This window comes from Oncorhynchus tshawytscha, linkage group LG33 (genome assembly GCF_018296145.1).
Source record: "Oncorhynchus tshawytscha isolate Ot180627B linkage group LG33, Otsh_v2.0, whole genome shotgun sequence".
Classification (NCBI taxonomy): domain Eukaryota; kingdom Metazoa; phylum Chordata; class Actinopteri; order Salmoniformes; family Salmonidae; genus Oncorhynchus; species Oncorhynchus tshawytscha.
The window spans coordinates 26827504-26845464 of record NC_056461.1 but is presented as its reverse complement, the minus strand read 5'-3'; the positions used below and the strand labels follow the sequence as shown (position 1 = coordinate 26845464).

The 17961-nt window shown below is 45.8% G+C and overlaps 1 protein-coding gene across 15 annotated transcripts in view; it reads right to left on the bottom strand.

Moving 5' to 3' along the window:
• LOC112230527 (guanine nucleotide exchange factor VAV2-like) overlaps nucleotides 1-17961 on the bottom strand; it is a 240524-nt gene that overhangs the window by 19490 nt on the left and 203073 nt on the right. For 11 of the 15 annotated variants that reach the window (XM_042311641.1, XM_042311644.1, XM_042311643.1 and 8 more), the window contains exons 5-11: nucleotides 14125-14230; nucleotides 13935-13949; nucleotides 12299-12397; nucleotides 11102-11170; nucleotides 10906-11006; nucleotides 4397-4496; nucleotides 2293-2388 (exon numbers count right to left, since the gene is read on the bottom strand). In XM_042311641.1, coding sequence (XP_042167575.1) covers nucleotides 2293-2388; nucleotides 4397-4496; nucleotides 10906-11006; nucleotides 11102-11170; nucleotides 12299-12397; nucleotides 13935-13949; nucleotides 14125-14230 — 586 coding nt within the window. The remainder of the gene's footprint in view (nucleotides 1-2292; nucleotides 2389-4396; nucleotides 4497-10905; nucleotides 11007-11101; nucleotides 11171-12298; nucleotides 12398-13934; nucleotides 13950-14124; nucleotides 14231-17961) is intronic. The other 4 variants (XM_042311648.1, XM_042311649.1, XM_042311637.1 and 1 more) reach the window with 1 other exon arrangement.

The following is a 17961-nucleotide window of genomic DNA, read 5'->3' as shown; positions in this document are numbered from 1 at the left end:
CACAATACACTACCACACACTCTACACACACACACTCACAACACTACCACACACTCTACACACACACTCCACACACACACTCACAATACACTACCACACACTCCACACACACTCCACACACACACTCACATTACACTACTACACAGTCTACACAAACATTCACATATCTCAGTATGACTACACCACAACAGGGAGGGAAACAGAAAACCTCCCAGTTACACTCATATAACTCATATGAACCCTCACTAAACTTCATCACCACAAAATATGTTTTTTCTGTGTAAAAACAGTGAATACTTTATGAGAAAATCTGTGTGTCTTCTAAAAATATGGACGCTACAGCAAACAATGAGGGTCATTTAGAGCCAGTCCACACATATTCTCCCTACCTCTCAGAGGTACTGTACTAGTGGAACATCTGTGCATATAATGCAGGGGGTCCCAACTCCGGTCCTCCAGTACCCCCAACAGCACACAGTTTTGTTGTAGCCCCAGACAAACACACCTGATTCAACTCATTGAGGGCTTGATGATTAGTTGACAAGTTGATTCAGGTGTGTTTGTCTGGGGCTACAACAAAACTGTGTGCTGTTGGGGGTACTGGAGGACCGGAGTTGGGAAATGCTAATATAGAGCATGTGATGTTAGAACTGACACTTTCAAGTGGACTTTATGCTTGCTTCAGCAGTTTTCTAGAGAAAGGGTAAGTGTGGGAAGATAATATGGGAGTGAGTTATACAGTACGTGGTATGTATGTGTTGGCTAGTTTAGGCCTGCTGGCCATGTCATTGAAGACAGAATGATTTGCTACAGTATAAGCTGTGTACTGTGTAATTCTGACAAAGAACAGATATGGCTTAATCACAGTAAAGATGTGCCCTAAGGCTTACACGCACACGCACACGCACACACACACACACACACACACACACACACACACACACACACACACACACACACACACACACACACACACACACACAGCCTGTCAGTTGAACGCCCTGGGACCACGGCATATTAATCCTTAACCACAAAGCTATGGGAACGAGTGAAATGGGCCTGCATGTAATGTGATTAGAGCATGGCTGATTTGAACACAGTTTCTCTTCTCTGAATCTCCTGCCAGTCAGCCAGCCAGCCAGCCAGCCAGTCAGTCAGTTAGACTGTCAGCCAGCCAGCCAGCCAGTCAGTCAGTCAGTTAGGCTGTCAGCCAGCCAGCCAGTCAGTCAGTCAGTTAGACTGTCAGCCAGCCAGCCAGAGAGCCAGTCAGTCAGTCAGTTAGACAGTCAGTCAGTCAGTTAGACTGTCAGCCAGCCAGCCAGTCAGTCAGTCAGTTAGACTGTCAGCCAGCCAGCCAGTCAGTCAGTCAGTCAGTTAGATAGTCAGTCAGCCATTCAGCGATTCAGCCAGTCAGTCAGTCAGTCAGTTAGATAGTCAGTCGGCCATTCAGCCAGCCAGTCAGTCAGTTAGCCAGTCAGCCCAGTCTGAGATGAAAAACAAACCACACACTGCAGTCCCCCCATCATCACCTGCCATGCGCTCCGCTCACATCTACTCTCTTCATACCCACGTCATCAGCTAGCCCCACCTCATTCATTATTGAGCTGTCCTGGTTAATTAATCATGTTTTGAATCAGGCAGCCTGGCCAGCTTGTTTTATACATGACTACTGTACTAGCATGACTACTAAGGGAGAGTTCCCGGAAACAAGGCTCCATTGGTTGTCTGTGTGGACGGGAGTGGCCACACTGTGTGTATGTTTAAACCATGTCTGTGGGCATCACTGGAGGTTGGTGGAACCTTCATTGGAGAGAGGTGGCTTGTGGTCATGGCTGAAGCAGAATTAGTGGAATGGTATCCAGTACATCAAACACTTGGTTTGCAGGTGTTTGATGATATTCAATTTTCTCTGTTCCGGACATTATTATGAGCCGTCCTCCCATCAGCAGCCTCCTGTGATGGGCTTGAAGAGGACCAGGGTCGATAGGAAAAGGGAGGGACACCAGGATGTACACTGAGTGGCCACATGAGATTCAGCCTTAACAAACCTAGCACACTCAACCTCTATACCAAGACATGCTCAGGATTTTCAAATTGTCTGGAAGAATGTCCTCTTTTGTGAAGAGTGATGGTGCTGAGGAATTACGTGAATGTGTCACATTATTTCCATCGACATTAATGACTTAATGACTTAATGACTTAGTGACTTAATGACTTAATGACTTAATGACTTAATGACTTAATGACTAAGGGTTACCACAAGTTGCATTGTGGGTTTGTTGTGCCACTTACCTTGAGTAGGAGGTGGTACTTTAGTACTCTCTGCATGGGCACGACCAACAGGTCCTGGAGCTTGAACTTCCCCTCCTGCACCTTCATAGTGCACTCCTACCAAAACAACAGAACCTTTCACAATACATGTACTACACTGAACAAAAATATAAACGCAACATGCTACAATTTCAATGGTTTTGCTGAGTTATTGTGTTGTGTGACAAAACTGCACATTTTAGAGTGGCCTTTTATTGTCCCCAGCACAAAGTGCACCTGTTTAATGATCAGCTTCTTGATATGCCACACCTGTCAGGTGGATGGATTGTCTTGGCAAAGGAGAAATGCTCACTAACAGGGATGGAAACTAATTTGAGAGAAAAAAGCTTTTTGTGTGTATGGAACATTTTTGGGATCTTTTCATTTCAGCTCATGAAATATGGACCAACACTTTACATTTTGCATTTATATTTTTGTTCAGTATATAATGCATTCCTACAATGTATCAGAACATGGAACTGTGTATAGCAGGGATCATCAACTAGATTCAGCCGCAAGCCGATTTTTTTTCTTGAATGGGTGGTCAGGGGGCCGGAACGCAATACAAACATTTCTATACCAATAATTGACCGCAAGAAGATAATATTTTTGCTCAGAAAACTTGGGGGGGTCCAATAAAATAGTGCATTCCAACAACAGTACCAACAGCTGTGTGTCCCAAGCCCCTACCCCTTAGACAACAACTACACCAAGCCATTCAGACTGATACGGACATTCCTCCACTGTATAAGAAAGAAAAAACCCTTTCCTCTCTGAATAATAGCCATAACAACGTCCTTGCTACTGAAAAGATAAACAACGAGCCATACAGCTGCATTATAATGCATTGAGTCAGACCATGAGCCATCGTAACCCAGTAGATACTGAATGCTTTCCTCTGCTCTACAGAAAGAGACGTTCATTGTTCACTGGGATTATCAGGCCTGATGTCTCTCTCTCTCCTGAGGGGATAACTCTGATTCTAATCCACTTTAAAAGCCACATTGTTGTCAGTGCGTGCGTGTGTGAGTGCATGCATGTGTGTGTGTGTGTGTGTGGGTGTGTGCGTGCGTGCGTGCCTGCATGTATTTGTATCTGTGTGTGTGCGCAAGCATGTGTGTGTGTGTGTGTGTGTGTGTGAATGCTCCGAGAATGAGGCTGAGGAGGGAGAATCAATTCCAAAGCCCTCCTTCTATATGTCAGATAACAGGGTGATAATCATCTCCATTATGTCAACAGCTCCCAGACCCAATATCAGGCTTTCCCCCTATCCTACACCCTAATCTAATGTACCCTAATCCACCACTTCACCACAGAGCTAGCCTTCTATCACTAGTAACTACCCTTCTCCTATCGTCACTGGGTTTTGTTTTCTACTGAGAAGTTACTAGTTGATGTTTTCTGTGTCCTCCCTCGGACACTCCCAAAGCCTTCCGGTGGCCTTTGGTTTGGGTTTCGTTTTCTACTGAGAAGTTACTAGTTGATGTTTTCTGTGTCCTCCCTCGGACACTCCCAAAGCCTTCCAGTGGCCTTTGGTATTATTTCCAGACAGTCAGCAGCAATCAGCCGTGGTAAGGATGTATTAGTATGGTCAGGGCTGACCGGGAGGTACTTGTCCCTCAGTGACAGAGGGGAGTTAGAGACTGTACAGTACTGTGCTGTAGAGTTTCGCTGTGTTAGGAGGACATCCCCAGGCCTCAGGGCCGGAACCTAGGGACCTGTCTTCTACTGACACTAGTTGGGAACTGGGTCAGAGATAAAAACTTGGAATTGTGCAACCCAGCAGCATGACTGGGCCAGTAGTGGGCCATGATTTAATCCAGCAGGGGATTCCAGGTTTATCAAATCTTGCAGGACACTGCTGTTTGTCCTACTACAGTATAGTAGCTTTAGATGGAAGCCAAACTATCATTGTAAAATGTAATGATTCAAAACACCAAGGCTTGTTTTGAAGCAACTTTGCTAGGCAGATATCAGCTGGGTGGTAAGGGAGGGTGATGGTATGTGTGTGGTGTGTGTGTGTGTGTGTGTGTGTGTGTGTGTGTGTGTGTGTGTGTGTGTGTGTGTGTGTGCGTGGTTAGTGTACCTCTACTTTCATCTTGACGTCCTCCCGCGTGGTGATGAGCTCATCCAGTGTCTTCTGAGCGGTTTCCATGTGGCTGCAGTACTGGCCGTAGATCAGCAACCTGCACACAACATTACATCACCACCATTATTCTCACTCTTACGGTTTTATTACAAGCATATATTGTATTCTATTGTAGGGTTCCTGCAAAGGGTACATAATATCAACACAGTTCATCATAGACCAATATGCTTTTGACTCTAAGGACCAGTGTTTTAGGTAATAACACATTGGGCCTTTGCCACTAAGGAGGAATAAGCTATGCTAACAGAGTTCAATATCAAATCATTACTACACTATTAAACAGTTCAGTGGGTGACCCATTCGCCACCATCGGGGGCAGATGTAAAATGGATATATTAATAGGAAAGTAATACATGAAGGGTAAAGCCAGGGCAATAGTTTGAAGAATACACGAGTCTACCCAATAAGTCATAATTGTAGTTTAATTATCGTACACGAATGAAAGATAGTGATTCTAATGTATTGCTTTGAAGAGTTCTCTTCAGAAAGTGTGGTCATTTGGGCCAGTGAGGATATGAAGGACACGTTCATTTGAATGGCATAATGGGCACCTGACACAGATCGCTTCATCCAGGAACGAGTCCAAAGTAATCTTGCCTAGAGGATGGCACCGCGCGTGGCACAGATTTCTCTCTCTCCTTTTTCAAAGTAGGGCATTGGCACGACGGGCAGCGCCAAACCCCTCTGACGCTTTTGACAGTCTCTTAATTTGGAGCAGAGCAGAGCTGCCATTTTTAAGGTCTAATCCCATTTTTAAGGTGTAATCATGTCTCTGACAGATCCTTGACGGTGACAAGGGGACTGCAACAGAGAGCTGGGAGACGTCTCTCATATTTTAAAAACAACGGTGGTTATCTTCTTCTTTCAATTCAACTACTACAGAACATCTCTAAACCCTTTAACTTAATCCTCAACTTACAGCATAAGCCAGTAATAGAGTGCTTTGACAATAGGAACTACCCTACCCACTTCCTTTCCCAAGCCTCTTACAGAAACAAACCGCCTAACTAAGCACCTGCAGATTGCACAAACCCCATTACAATGCCTACTAACTTATCCAACCTCTCCGTATCGCTTTCTACAATCACAAAATAACTAGATCCCCATGAGTAGGGATGAGTCATCCAGTGTCTGACTATCTGGCCGGCTCTCTCCATCCCTAAACCCCAGTAATGACTGGATGGTTGGAACTCAGGCCAAGCAACGTAGCTATGGCCACCCACTGTGAGGCTCCCTGCCTGGGCCTGGGTCAGAGACAGCGAGGCCTGGGGCTAACAAGGGCATGATTAGGGCCTGATCCACAACCAGGGAAACAGCTCCTCTCCTCTGATGAAGATTAATGGGGGCCTTGGTCAATAATGAGATAGCAGCCAGGCAGAGGCAGTTAGATTCAACATCCTGAGGGTCCGGGGACAGGTGTCAGCCACACCCTCTAATGACACGTGTCACAGACCTAATTAAACATGAAGGTCTTAATTTACGAGGCCATTTCAGGAGCGTGATGTTGAAGGTAGAGGGACTGGTGGGGAAGGTGATATTGTGATGAGAGTGTGAGACAATGGATTACGGGTACATTAGACACACACTGAGACTAGACACAAGGTTTTGAATCCTTTTGAATATAAGAAGGCAAGAAGGCAGGCAGACAGACAGACAGACAGACAGACAGACAGACAGACAGCAGGGGGCGAGGGAGAAAGATACAGAGAAAACAGGAGGAGACAGATGAAGAACCTGCACAAGAGAGGAAGAGCTCAGCTGGTCGGGGGTTAGGCAGCGTTCACAGTAGGGTTTCCTGTAGCCTGTGTAGTGAGTCTGGGACAGTGCCTCTGTGCCTGAGGGCCCACTTTCTGGAGCTCCTCCACCACCACTAAAAACACTCCAAAACCAGGCAGGAGAGGCGGCGAACACAGGCCATCCTAACAGAGATATTTGTCCCCTGCTCAGTGACAGGCCTCAACATGGGACACAGGGCCTGCTCTGACAATGACACAGCAGAGAGGACATGTCACAGTGCTAATGCTCACAGACCCCTCTAATAACAGGCTTTCTTGTTGCTCCAGCTCTAAAGGAGAGTCCCAGAGACAGGCAGTGGAACAAAGGGGATGATTACACACACACACACACACAAACATACTGTTTGCACACACACAGATGACTGCACACACACACAAAGCCATGTACACACAGAGACATAATTAGCCCCTGAGACACTGACAGGCACAGCCTCTGGACACATCTCACTGGGAGACATGTGCAGTTATGCTCCCTTAGAAACCAACAGGTACTACTTCTCTTTTCTCCTCCCCTTTAAAGTTCTATGTTTCACTCCTTTGCTCTATGAGTGAGTGAGTGACTCTTCACCTGACTAACCTCTCTCTCTCTCTCTCTCTCTCTCTCTCTCTCCTCTTCACCTGACTAACCTCTCTCTCTCTCTCTCTCTCTCTCTCTCTCTCTCTCTCTCCTCTTCACCTGACTAACCTCTCTCTCTCTCTCTCTCTCTCTCTCCTCTTCACCTGACTAACCTCTCTCTCTCCTCTTCACCTGACTAACCTCTCTCTCTCTCTCTCTCTCTCTCTCTCTCTCTTCACCTGACTAACCTCTCTCTCCTCTTCACCTGACTAACCTCTCTCTCTCCTCTTCACCTGACTAACCTCTCTCTCTCTCTCTCTCTCTCCTCTTCACCTGACTAACCTCTCTCTCTCTCTTCACCTGACTAACCTCTCTCTCTCCTCTTCACCTGACTAACCTCTCTCTCTCTCTCTCTCTCTCTCTCTCTCTCTTCACCTGACTAACCTCTCTCTCTCTCTCTCTCTCTCTCTCCTCTTCACCTGACTAACCTCTCTCTCTCCTCTTCACCTGACTAACCTCTCTCTCTCTCTCTCTCTTCTAACCTCTCTCTCTCCTCTTCACCTGACTAACCTCTCCCTCTCCTCTTCACCTGACTAACCTCTCTCTCTCTCTCTCTCTCTCTCCTCTTCACCTGACTAACCTCTCTCTCTCCTCTTCACCTGACTAACCTCTCCCTCTCCTCTTCACCTGACTAACCTCTCTCTCTCTCTCTCTCTCTCTCTCTCTCTCCTCTTCACCTGACTAACCTCTCTCTCTCCTCTTCACCTGACTAACCTCTCTCTCTCCTCTTCACCCGACTAACCTCTCTCTCTCTCTCTTCACTTGACTAACCTCTCTCTCTCTCTCTTCACTTGACTAACCTCTCTCTCTCTCCTCTTCACTTGACTAACCTCTCTCTCTCTCTCTCTCTCTCCTCTTCACTTGACTAACCTCTCTCTCTCTCTCCTCTTCACTTGACTAACCTCTCTCTCTCTCTCTCATAGGTGAATTGCACAAGCATATGAATCTGTGCAATTCTACTCTTAAGCTAACCCTAAAACGTCATGAGTAGAGAAACTGATCCAGGAGTGGTAAGGATAACTCACAGCTGTCGACTGTTAAAACAATATGAACCACCACTGTATAAAGCAAACCTCAACACCACAGAAACACCATGGACTGTACAGACGACTGCTCATGGACACATTCCCTTCATTTACATCTCTCTCATATAAACTAACGCATAATTGGACGGAAATGAATGTAATGAGGGTTCTGTTAACCAAACGATGTTCTAATGGCCATACAGACTGGATGATGCTGATTCTATTTTAGACCGTCGACAGCATGGACCAAGGCCCCAAAGGGAATGAGCTCTCTATGATGTTCAAGCAGCACTTTGTCTCCACGACGGCTTCTGCCAGGCCCTCAAAGAGCTTGACCTGTCATGGGGAAAAGGTGTTGAAGTGAAGTGGACAAAGTCCTGATTCACTTGGCCTCTGCCTCTTCTGTTGCCTGCCAGTCTCGGGGGCAGCAGCGCCTGTCAAGACGTGTCCTCGACTAAATGTCCTACTGCGATGTGACAACGGCAAGAACCAAACAGTCTAGGGTTGTATTCATATGGCCATAGTTAGGTACAGTTCCAACTGCCTAAAGTACTAGAGAGGGACAAGAGAGAGGGAGTGAAGGTGGTAAAAACAGCTTGTTGTGGAAACAACCCCTCAACGCCACAGTCGCTTTAGACTGAGGTCTCCCGTGGGAGAGAGGGAGATGTTCCTCAATCAGTGCAGTGTAAGTGCTCTCTTTAAAGTCCTCCTCTCTCCCTTCCGGGCAGTAATATCGCCCCTGCTGCAGCTACACAGTCTCTCATTATGGGAACGCCGTCGTGCACTTTATTTCAGAGAAAATACAATTTGGAGTTACTGCTCTCCCCTGACTCTGTAGGGAGTCTGCAGTGGCATTGGGATACAGTGTCAGGCTGGCGAGGAAATCTCACGGCAAATCAGAAGTGACAGGCTGCAGAGAGAGGTAATAATATTGTCTGACACGAAGCATTGGGACCTCCTCACCTCCACTGAACAAATCCAGCACACAGCAAATGGAGGGGAAGGCTGGCGGCGCCCTCTGGTGAAACACTTCTCTGTTTGCCTCTAAGTACATATTACAGCGTTATCAGGGGTGCGGATTACTCCGGAAATGAGTTTGAGGTTTGGGAAAAGTGGCAAGCCACCAATGTAAGGTATGGGAAGCCAACATGGGGAACACTTAAAAAAGTCGCCTGCCTTCCTCTAAACAGAACATTAAGCCCGTCACCAAGCCTTAGCACCTTTTAGAAAAGCTGCTATTAGCTGCAGTGCTGTGGAGAACATTGACATTTTCATCATTCACTGGGCGCAGCAATGACAACTTGAAAAGCTTTTTATTCATTTCTCAAAGAGAAAGGACAAATCTGGCCTATTGTTGCAAAGGTCACTGGGACTTAGAAGCGGAGACATTAATTAAACGAAGCTGGGCCCTTAGAACCAATCGACAAGGGGCTTTTATGAGAATGGATCCATCTGAGTGGTGCCAAATCCCCGGTTCTCCAGGCTCTGTTACCGGGTAGAGAGCCAGCCACTCATAGTGAAACGACAGGAGTTTGTCTGTCAATCATCTCCTGAATACCAAAGGCAGCTGATGCACAGCTCTGCACAGCACAAATCAAATGAATAAATGACCCAAAATACCCTCCTGTTCCACATTCAGTAGAATGTCACAGAAGGTAAATATTAACATTCCCTGTCGTTGACATTTTTCAATGCTCTGGTGATGGGAGGGCCGGAGGAAAGAGCTGTTTAGCCTATTGCTAAACAGCATCCGCTCCTAGTTATGGCCCACGGTCAAATTATGGGCCACCGCTTGGTCTGCCAGCTGATGCTACTTAAAGCCAGGCTTCCACATTACTATGCTGTGTAGGAAGTTCAACCTTCTACAAGTCACAACTCTAATCCTACACAGCATAGTAATGTGGAAGCCTGGCCTTAAGTAGCATCAGCTGGCAGACCAAGCGGACCAAGTGGTGGCCCATAATTTGACCGTGGGCCATAACTAGGAGCTGTGTATTGAGCTAAAAGTGTAGTATTTCAGTAATGTATTAGTGAAGAGCTTACATCACAGGCCTGGTTTAGCATAACGTGAGAGAGTTGAGCTCTACGGACAGCTCAATCAGATCAGCAGTGTCAGCAAGATGGGGAGGAGGAGTTTGTGCTTGGGGAGGAAGTGAGGGAGCGAGGTGTGATTGGGATAGAGAGTGTCGTAGGCCGTCACGCTAGCTCTGTTGTGATGCAGCTCTCCAAGCTCCCCGAGCAGCCATGCAATGAGATAATTACCTACACAATCTGACAAACTGAAACTATACAAATCCATTGCTGTCTGTTTGGGATGGGAGGACGGCGGTAAGCATACAGTACATCGCCCTTACCAGGTGTTTACTGCAATCAGATCACCATCCACAGTGCACACACACACACACACACACACACACACACACACACACACACACACACATATACTTTCCGCGGTTTGGCTCAGCTCCATGTGAATGTCCCAGAATAAGTCTGGATCAGGACTAACATTCCTGGAGGGCTGTCATGGCTACATCCCGTCATTACCAGAGCCATTATTACAATTACCTAGTGAGCAGCGCAGAGGGAATCACAACAGCACTCCACCATTTGCATGCAAATCATCATCCACAGTACTGTACTGCAGCTGGAGTGTTCTAGAGCCCCCGACTGCCTCCTCTTCTATCCACTGTGTCTCATGAACACAGTAGAAGACAGGAATCCATGTCAACTGTATATACACCCTACACAGAACGCAGTACATGTAGAGGCTGCTCTCCTCCTAACTCGGTTGTTTTCTTTATTACAGTGTGACAGACCCAGTCAGCTATTTGTTACATGCGTTTTAAATGAATTGACTTATTCCGTTGAAACTAACCCCATTTAGCCGGTCTTATCGGGAAATCGTGCATCTAAATCCAACTGCATGCAGGGCAGCACAGGGAATACTGATCACACACGCACACACACACACACACACACACACACACAAACCTCCTTGAGGTTACTAACCTTTCCTTGAAGTCTATGAAGATCTTCCCCAGACCATTGCCTCCGCTCACCATGTTGAGGTCGATGGCCCTCAGCAGAGCAAAGTGGACCTTAATCACATCCTGTATGGGGTACAGGACAACCACACTTCTTAACACAACCTCTACCATCAACACTGACACAAGGATCACTCTCATCATCACCAGCGTGTCCTCACCTCCAGATTGACAAAGATGGCCCCCATGTCTTGTGGACTTAGAACTTGCTTCAGGGGAATCATATAATTCTGTACAAAACCAAAACAGCAGTAGAGAAATTAAAATACACAGGTAATTTGACCACGCAGTTATTGCTGGGAATTTTCCTGCACCGCAGGAAATGCAGATTACTCTAACACACGGTTACATGAACAGTATTGCACTTTTCATGCAGCCTACTTTCGGGCCAGCTAATAGCCCAACCACCGATCAAACAACATTATGGACTAAACGTTCAATTATTTTACGGTGATAATATCGGTCAAATTAAGATCCTACATCTGTACAGTAGAACTGTGCTTGACTCAAGCCGTTGGTATTGTAGATACATCGGTGGTAGTGTAAAGGTGTGACTAAAACACCGGTTACAATTCAATGGCATGCGCTAGGCACCAAGGAAAACGAGTCTCAAAACAGGCTTCGCCAGAACGTGGTACTTCTCGGTGTTGCCAGCCTAATCCCTCTCTTAGACACACGGACGCATGCGAGCCGTCCGTTGAGAGTGCCCATGACATGCTGGGAAAGTCGAGCACTGACTGTGTTTGCTAAACCGATGTCTACTGGGGCACACTTTCCCTGTTGTTTGACAAACGTCATTGTATGCTTGTCACATTACATCATCTTAATGATAACAAATAGATCTATTAAAATGCAATGAAGAGATGACAGCTTTATTAACCCCAACTCAATCAAGCCCAAACAAGTCCTCTGATTATAACAAGGTGATTCTGGTTTAATTGGCTCAGCAAACACAAACACACCTTTAGTCTAATGGAACCTAGTGGATATTATTGACAAGAATATATTTCTCATCATGGAGAAGCTGCTGTTTTATCCGCTGATCTAAACATCATTTACAACCTTGGGAGAACTGTGTGTGTTTGTGTGTGGGCGCGAGTGTATATCCATAGAGCCCTGGGGATCGGTCTCTTCCCATGGGACCGTGCCAATAATAAGCCCATCGACCTGCTGCACTGACATTTGTTCTCTCCAATGAACCTGCCAATCGCTGACATTTCCACACCGTCTGTGTGTTTGACACAGGAGACGTGACAAAACATACCTACTCTAGCAGAAAGCTACAACCAACACTGATAGCCACCCACCCACCGCGCACACACACACACAACTTCTCCCCACCACCGTCCCTCACCCACCTTCTCAATGTCCTCCAGCGTCTTGTAGTACTTGGCCTCAGTCTCCTGGATCTCCACTAAGCAGCAGTTTCTCTTGTCGTCTTCTGTCATGCCCATTTTCTGTGGAGGTAATTAACGGCAGGAGAACTGATGCTGGGCTGTCATTTTGTCACTGTATGACACGTCACTGACAATGTAGTTCATGTGGCTAATTGTCTAATGATGGGTCTCAAATGCATGGGGCTGCTATTTAGTCATGCTCTGACAAGGTCTTTATTACAAATCGTATTGTACTGTACACATCCTGTATACACTGTTTACCATTATATACAATGTACAATACTCATCATCCAAATGGATTTCAACATCTGCCGAATTAATGAGGTAACAAGGACACACGAAGGACGCAATGTATTTCCCCTTTGAGTTTCAGCTGCCAATAGGGAGTTGTGAAACAGAACAGAGCCCGCCACCCCCAGAGGCCCCGCAGGACTGCATCCAAACCCCTCAATGGGAATTTGATGGGCATTTACAATGAAATGATCCCAATTCTCCCTCCTCACTGCACTCCTACATGATCCAATAGAATATGATACTTCTGATGAACTGTAATTGCTGGGACCAGGTTGTGAAACGCGAGCCGATTGTCCGTGTTGTGGGAAAGCGGTGACATAAACACTGGACCCGGGGCTTTGTATGAGTTGACTGCTGGCTGGCTGGCTTGCTCATGGCCAAGTGCTAATGAACATCTGTGTATGTAGCTCTGTATCAGGGGAACATCTGGGGCCAGCCACAGAGCAGAGGAGAGCAGAGACAAGCCGGGGAGCGTGGAACGGCCAAGGCAAATGCAGCCGCCCGCCACATCCAGACTTAGCCACGCAAACAGGCCCGCCATTAGGGAAAGGAGGAGAACGAGGACAGGGAAAACAAACAGAGGAACACAGAGCATTACTCATAGGGCCTATGGTTGGGGGGAGGCATCTCATGAGGCCTACGGCTGGGGGGTGGCGGGGAGAGGAGTGGGAGGCTGGCTAGCCTAACAGCATCAGATCAGTGAATCACAACCCAATGAAAAACTGAGAGACAGTTGAAAAATATAAATAAAAAACATCTGTGAGTAATAATACGTGCAAAAATCTGTGACATCATCTCCGTCTCAATTGTCTGTCAACAGTCTTGGTTGTTGTGTTGAGAGGAGTATTCATTCTGAGAGGAGTATTCATCTGGAACCGGGCTGAATGTTAATGAGCAGTTCTGATAATACAATAGGGGGATAATCAAGTCAAACCACAGCCAATTAGAGACTCCCAGGCCCAGATCCAGCTGGGTAATAGAAAACAACCACCCAACCAGGGATCACCGCTACAGAGCTGCCATAGGAACTGATGACAGCAGCGTTTTATTGAGAGTCTGCATCGGGGTTTTGATCTGGCATGTGGCGGCTTTTGATGATGTCATACAGAGAGACTGTCATGTTGTTGACGGTGATATGTTGACGTCACACTGAGTCACACACACATAGGGGCAGATAGGGTTTCCCTTGACATGTGCTGTGCTGTAGGTCATTGATCTGAGGGGAAGGGGTTGTGGGACACGTCCGTCTCAGACAGACTGTTGAATAGAGCCGGATGACAGATCGGTGAGTCAGGGCACTTACCTGCATGTATCTGATCTGCAGCGTCAGGAAGGGAAAACACAGCAGATGAGCAGGGCGGAACACACACCGACAGATAGATAGCATCATAGGTCAGAGAGGTCACACACACACAGAGACAGACACACCCATGCACACGGATAAAGAGACACGCAGAGAATGACATAAACACAAGCCAACACAAAGCTCTCACCATGGGTTGTCGTACTTCCACCTTGATGATGTCCTCGTAGATGTCATCTCCATCATCCTCACAGGGAACACAGTCGTAGATGTCATCCTCCCCCACGTCATGCTCACTGGGGAACACACACACACACACACACACAGTCAGTTATCCAATTTCAATTTCCTTTGAAAGGGTAGGCACTTAACACTGAAGGTTAACCACAACATTGAAATCAGATTTGGCACTTGACACTTATTTGAGTGCTAAAGTAACTGTTGGTTCCCATTAGCCATCATCAGCAGTGTTGAGGAGTCAGGCAGTCAGGCCACAGTGGTGGTCTATGTCTGTTTCAACCACACTTCACACTGAGGACTCTTCACAACTACTCCACAAACATGCCTCTCTACCGTACCAAGCCTCTTACTATCAGAGGTTGAGGGATGGCCCAGTAGATAACAATGAGGTGAGATCCCATTAAGGGCTGAAACAGTACAGATCATGGCCAACAACAGAAAAGCATGAGTTGAAAAGCATTTCTGTGCATTAACTACGGGGGGAGATGTGTTCATAAGCTATGGGGGGAGATGTGTTCATTAACTATGGGGGGAGATGTGTTCATTAGCTATGGGGGATGTGTTCATTAACTATGGGGGAGTTGTGTTCATTAGCTATGGGGAGATGTGTTCATTAACTATGGGGAGATGTGTTCATTAACTATGGGGAGTTGTGTTCATTAACTACGGGGGAGATGTGTTCATTAGCTATGGGGAGATGTGTTCATTAACTATGGGGGAGTTGTGTTCATTAGCTATGGGGGAGATGTGTTCATTAACTATGGGGGAGTTGTGTTCATTAACTATGGGGGAGTTGTGTTCATTAACTATGGGGGAGTTGTGTTCATTAACTATGGGGGAGTTGTGTTCATTAACTACGGGGGAGATGTGTTCATTAACTATGGGGGAGTTGTGTTCATTAACTATGGGGGAGTTGTGTTCATTAACTATGGGGGAGTTGTGTTCATTAACTACGGGGGAGATGTGTTCATTAACTATGGGGGAGATGTGTTCATTAACTATGGGGGAGATGTGTTCATTAGCTATGGGGGAGATGTGTTCATTAACTATGGGGGAGTTGTGTTCATTAGCTATGGGGGAGATGTGTTCATTAACTATGGGGGAGTTGTGTTCATTAACTATGGGGGAGTTGTGTTCATTAACTACGGGGAGTTGTGTTCATTAACTATGGGGGAGATGTGTTCATTAACTATGGGGAGTTGTGTTCATTAACTATGGGGGAGTTGTGTTCATTAACTATGAGGGGAGATGTGTTCATTAACTATGGGGGGAGGTTGTGTTCACTAACTATGGGGAGAGTTGTGTTCACTAACTATGGGGGCTTGTGTTCACTAACTATGGGGAGTTGTGTTCACTAACTATGGGGGAGATGTGTTCACTAACTATGGGGGAGTTGACTTCACTAACTATGGGGGAGTTGTGTTCATTAACTATGGGGGAGTTGTGTTCACTAACCATGGGGAGTTGTGTTCACTAACCATGGGGGAGTTGTGTTCATTAACTATGGGGGAGATGTGTTCATTAACTATGGGGGAGTTGTGTTCATTAACTATGGGGGAGTTGTGTTCATTAACTATGGGGAGATGTGTTCATTAACTATGGGGGGGAGTTGTGTTCATTAACTATGGGGAGTTGTTTTCATTAACTATGGGGTTGAAGTTGTGTTCATTAACTATGGGGGAGGTTGTGTTCATTAAATATGGGGGAGTTGTGTTCATTAACTATGGGGGAGTTGTGTTCATTAACTATGGGGAGATGTGTTCATTAACTATGGGGAGTTGTGTTCATTAACTATGGGGGAGATGTGTTCATTAACTATGGGGGAGTTGTGTTCATTAACTATGGGGGTTGTGTTCATTAACTATGGGGGAAGTTGTGTTCATTAACTATGGGGGAGTTGTGTTCATTAACTATGGGGGAGTTGTGTTCATTAACTATGGGGAGATGTGTTCATTAACTATGGGGGAGTTGTGTTCATTAACTATGGGGGTTGTGTTCATTAACTATGGGGGAAGTTGTGTTCATTAACTATGGGGGAGATGTGTTCATTAACTATGGGGGAAGTTGTGTTCATTAACTATGGGGGAGTTGTGTTCATTAACTATGGGGGAGTTGTGTTCATTAACTATGGGGGAGATGTGTTCATTAACTATGGGGGAGTTGTGTTCATTAACTAAGGGGGTTGTGTTCATTAACTATGGGGGGAGTTGTGTTCATTAACTATGGGGGTTGTGTTCATTAACTATGGGGTTGAAGTTGTGTTCATTAACTATGGGGGGGAGGTTGTGTTCATTAAATATGGGGGAGTTGTGTGCATTAACTATGGGGGAGTTGTGTTCATTAACTATGGGGGAAGTTGTGTTCATTAAATATGGGGGAGTTGTGTTCATTAACTATGGGGGAGTTGTGTTCATTAACTATGGGGGAGATGTGTTCATTAACTATGGGGGAGTTGTGTTCATTAACTATGGGGGAGATGTGTTCATTAACTATGGGGGAGTTGTGTTCATTAACTATGGGGGTTGTGTTCATTAACTATGGGGGAAGTTGTGTTCATTAACTATGGGGGAGTTGTGTTCATTAACTATGGGGGGAGTTGTGTTCATAACTATGGGGAGATGTGTTCATTAACTATGGGGGAGTTGTGTTCATTAACTATGGGGGTTGTGTTCATTAACTATGGGGGAAGTTGTGTTCATTAACTATGGGGGAATTGTGTTCATTAACTATGGGGGAGTTGTGTGCATTAACTATGGGGGGTTGTGTTCATTAACTATGGGGGAGTGTGTTCATTAACTATGGGGGAGTTGTGTTCATTAACTATAGGGGGTTGTGTGCATTAACTATGGGGGAGTTGTGTTCATCAACTATGGGGGGTTGTGTGCATTAACTATGGGGGAGATGTGTTCATTAACTATGGGGGAGTTGTGTTCATTAACTATGGGGGTTGTGTTCATTAACTATGGGGGAGTTGTGTTCATTAACTATGGGGGAGGTTGTGTTCATTAAATATGGGGGAGTTGTGTTCATTAACTATGGGGGAGATGTGTTCATTAACTATGGGGAGTTGTGTTCATTAACTATGGGGGAGTTGTGTTCATTAACTATGGGGGAGATGTGTTCATTAACTATGGGGGAGTTGTGTTCATTAACTATGGGGGTTGTGTTCATTAACTATGGGGTTGAAGTTGTGTTCATTAACTATGGGGGAGGTGGTGTTCATTAAATATGTGGGGAGTTGTGTTCATTAACTATGGGGGGAGTTGTGTTCATTAACTATGGGGGAGATGTGTTCATTAACTATGGGGGAGATGTGTTCATTAACTATGGGGGAGATGTGTTCATTAACTATGGGGGAGTTGTGTTCATTAACTATGGGGGGTTGTGTTCATTAACTATGGGGGAAGTTGTGTTCATTAACTATGGGGGAGTTGTGTTCATTAACTATGGGGGTTGTGTGCATTAACTATGGGGGAGTTGTGTTCATTAACTATGGGGGTTGTGTGCATTAACTATGGGGGAGTTGTGTTCATTAACTATGGGGAGATGTGTTCATTAACTATGGGGGTTGTGTTCATTAGCTATGGGGGAGGTTGTGTTCATTAAATATGGGGGAGATGTGTTCATTAACTATGGGGGTTGTGTTCATTAACTATGGGGGTTGTGTTCATTAACTATGGGGGAGTTGTGTTCATTAACTATGGGGGAGGTTGTGTTCATTAAATATGGGGGAGTTGTGTTCATTAACTATGGGGGAGATGTGTTCATTAACTATGGGAGGGAGTTG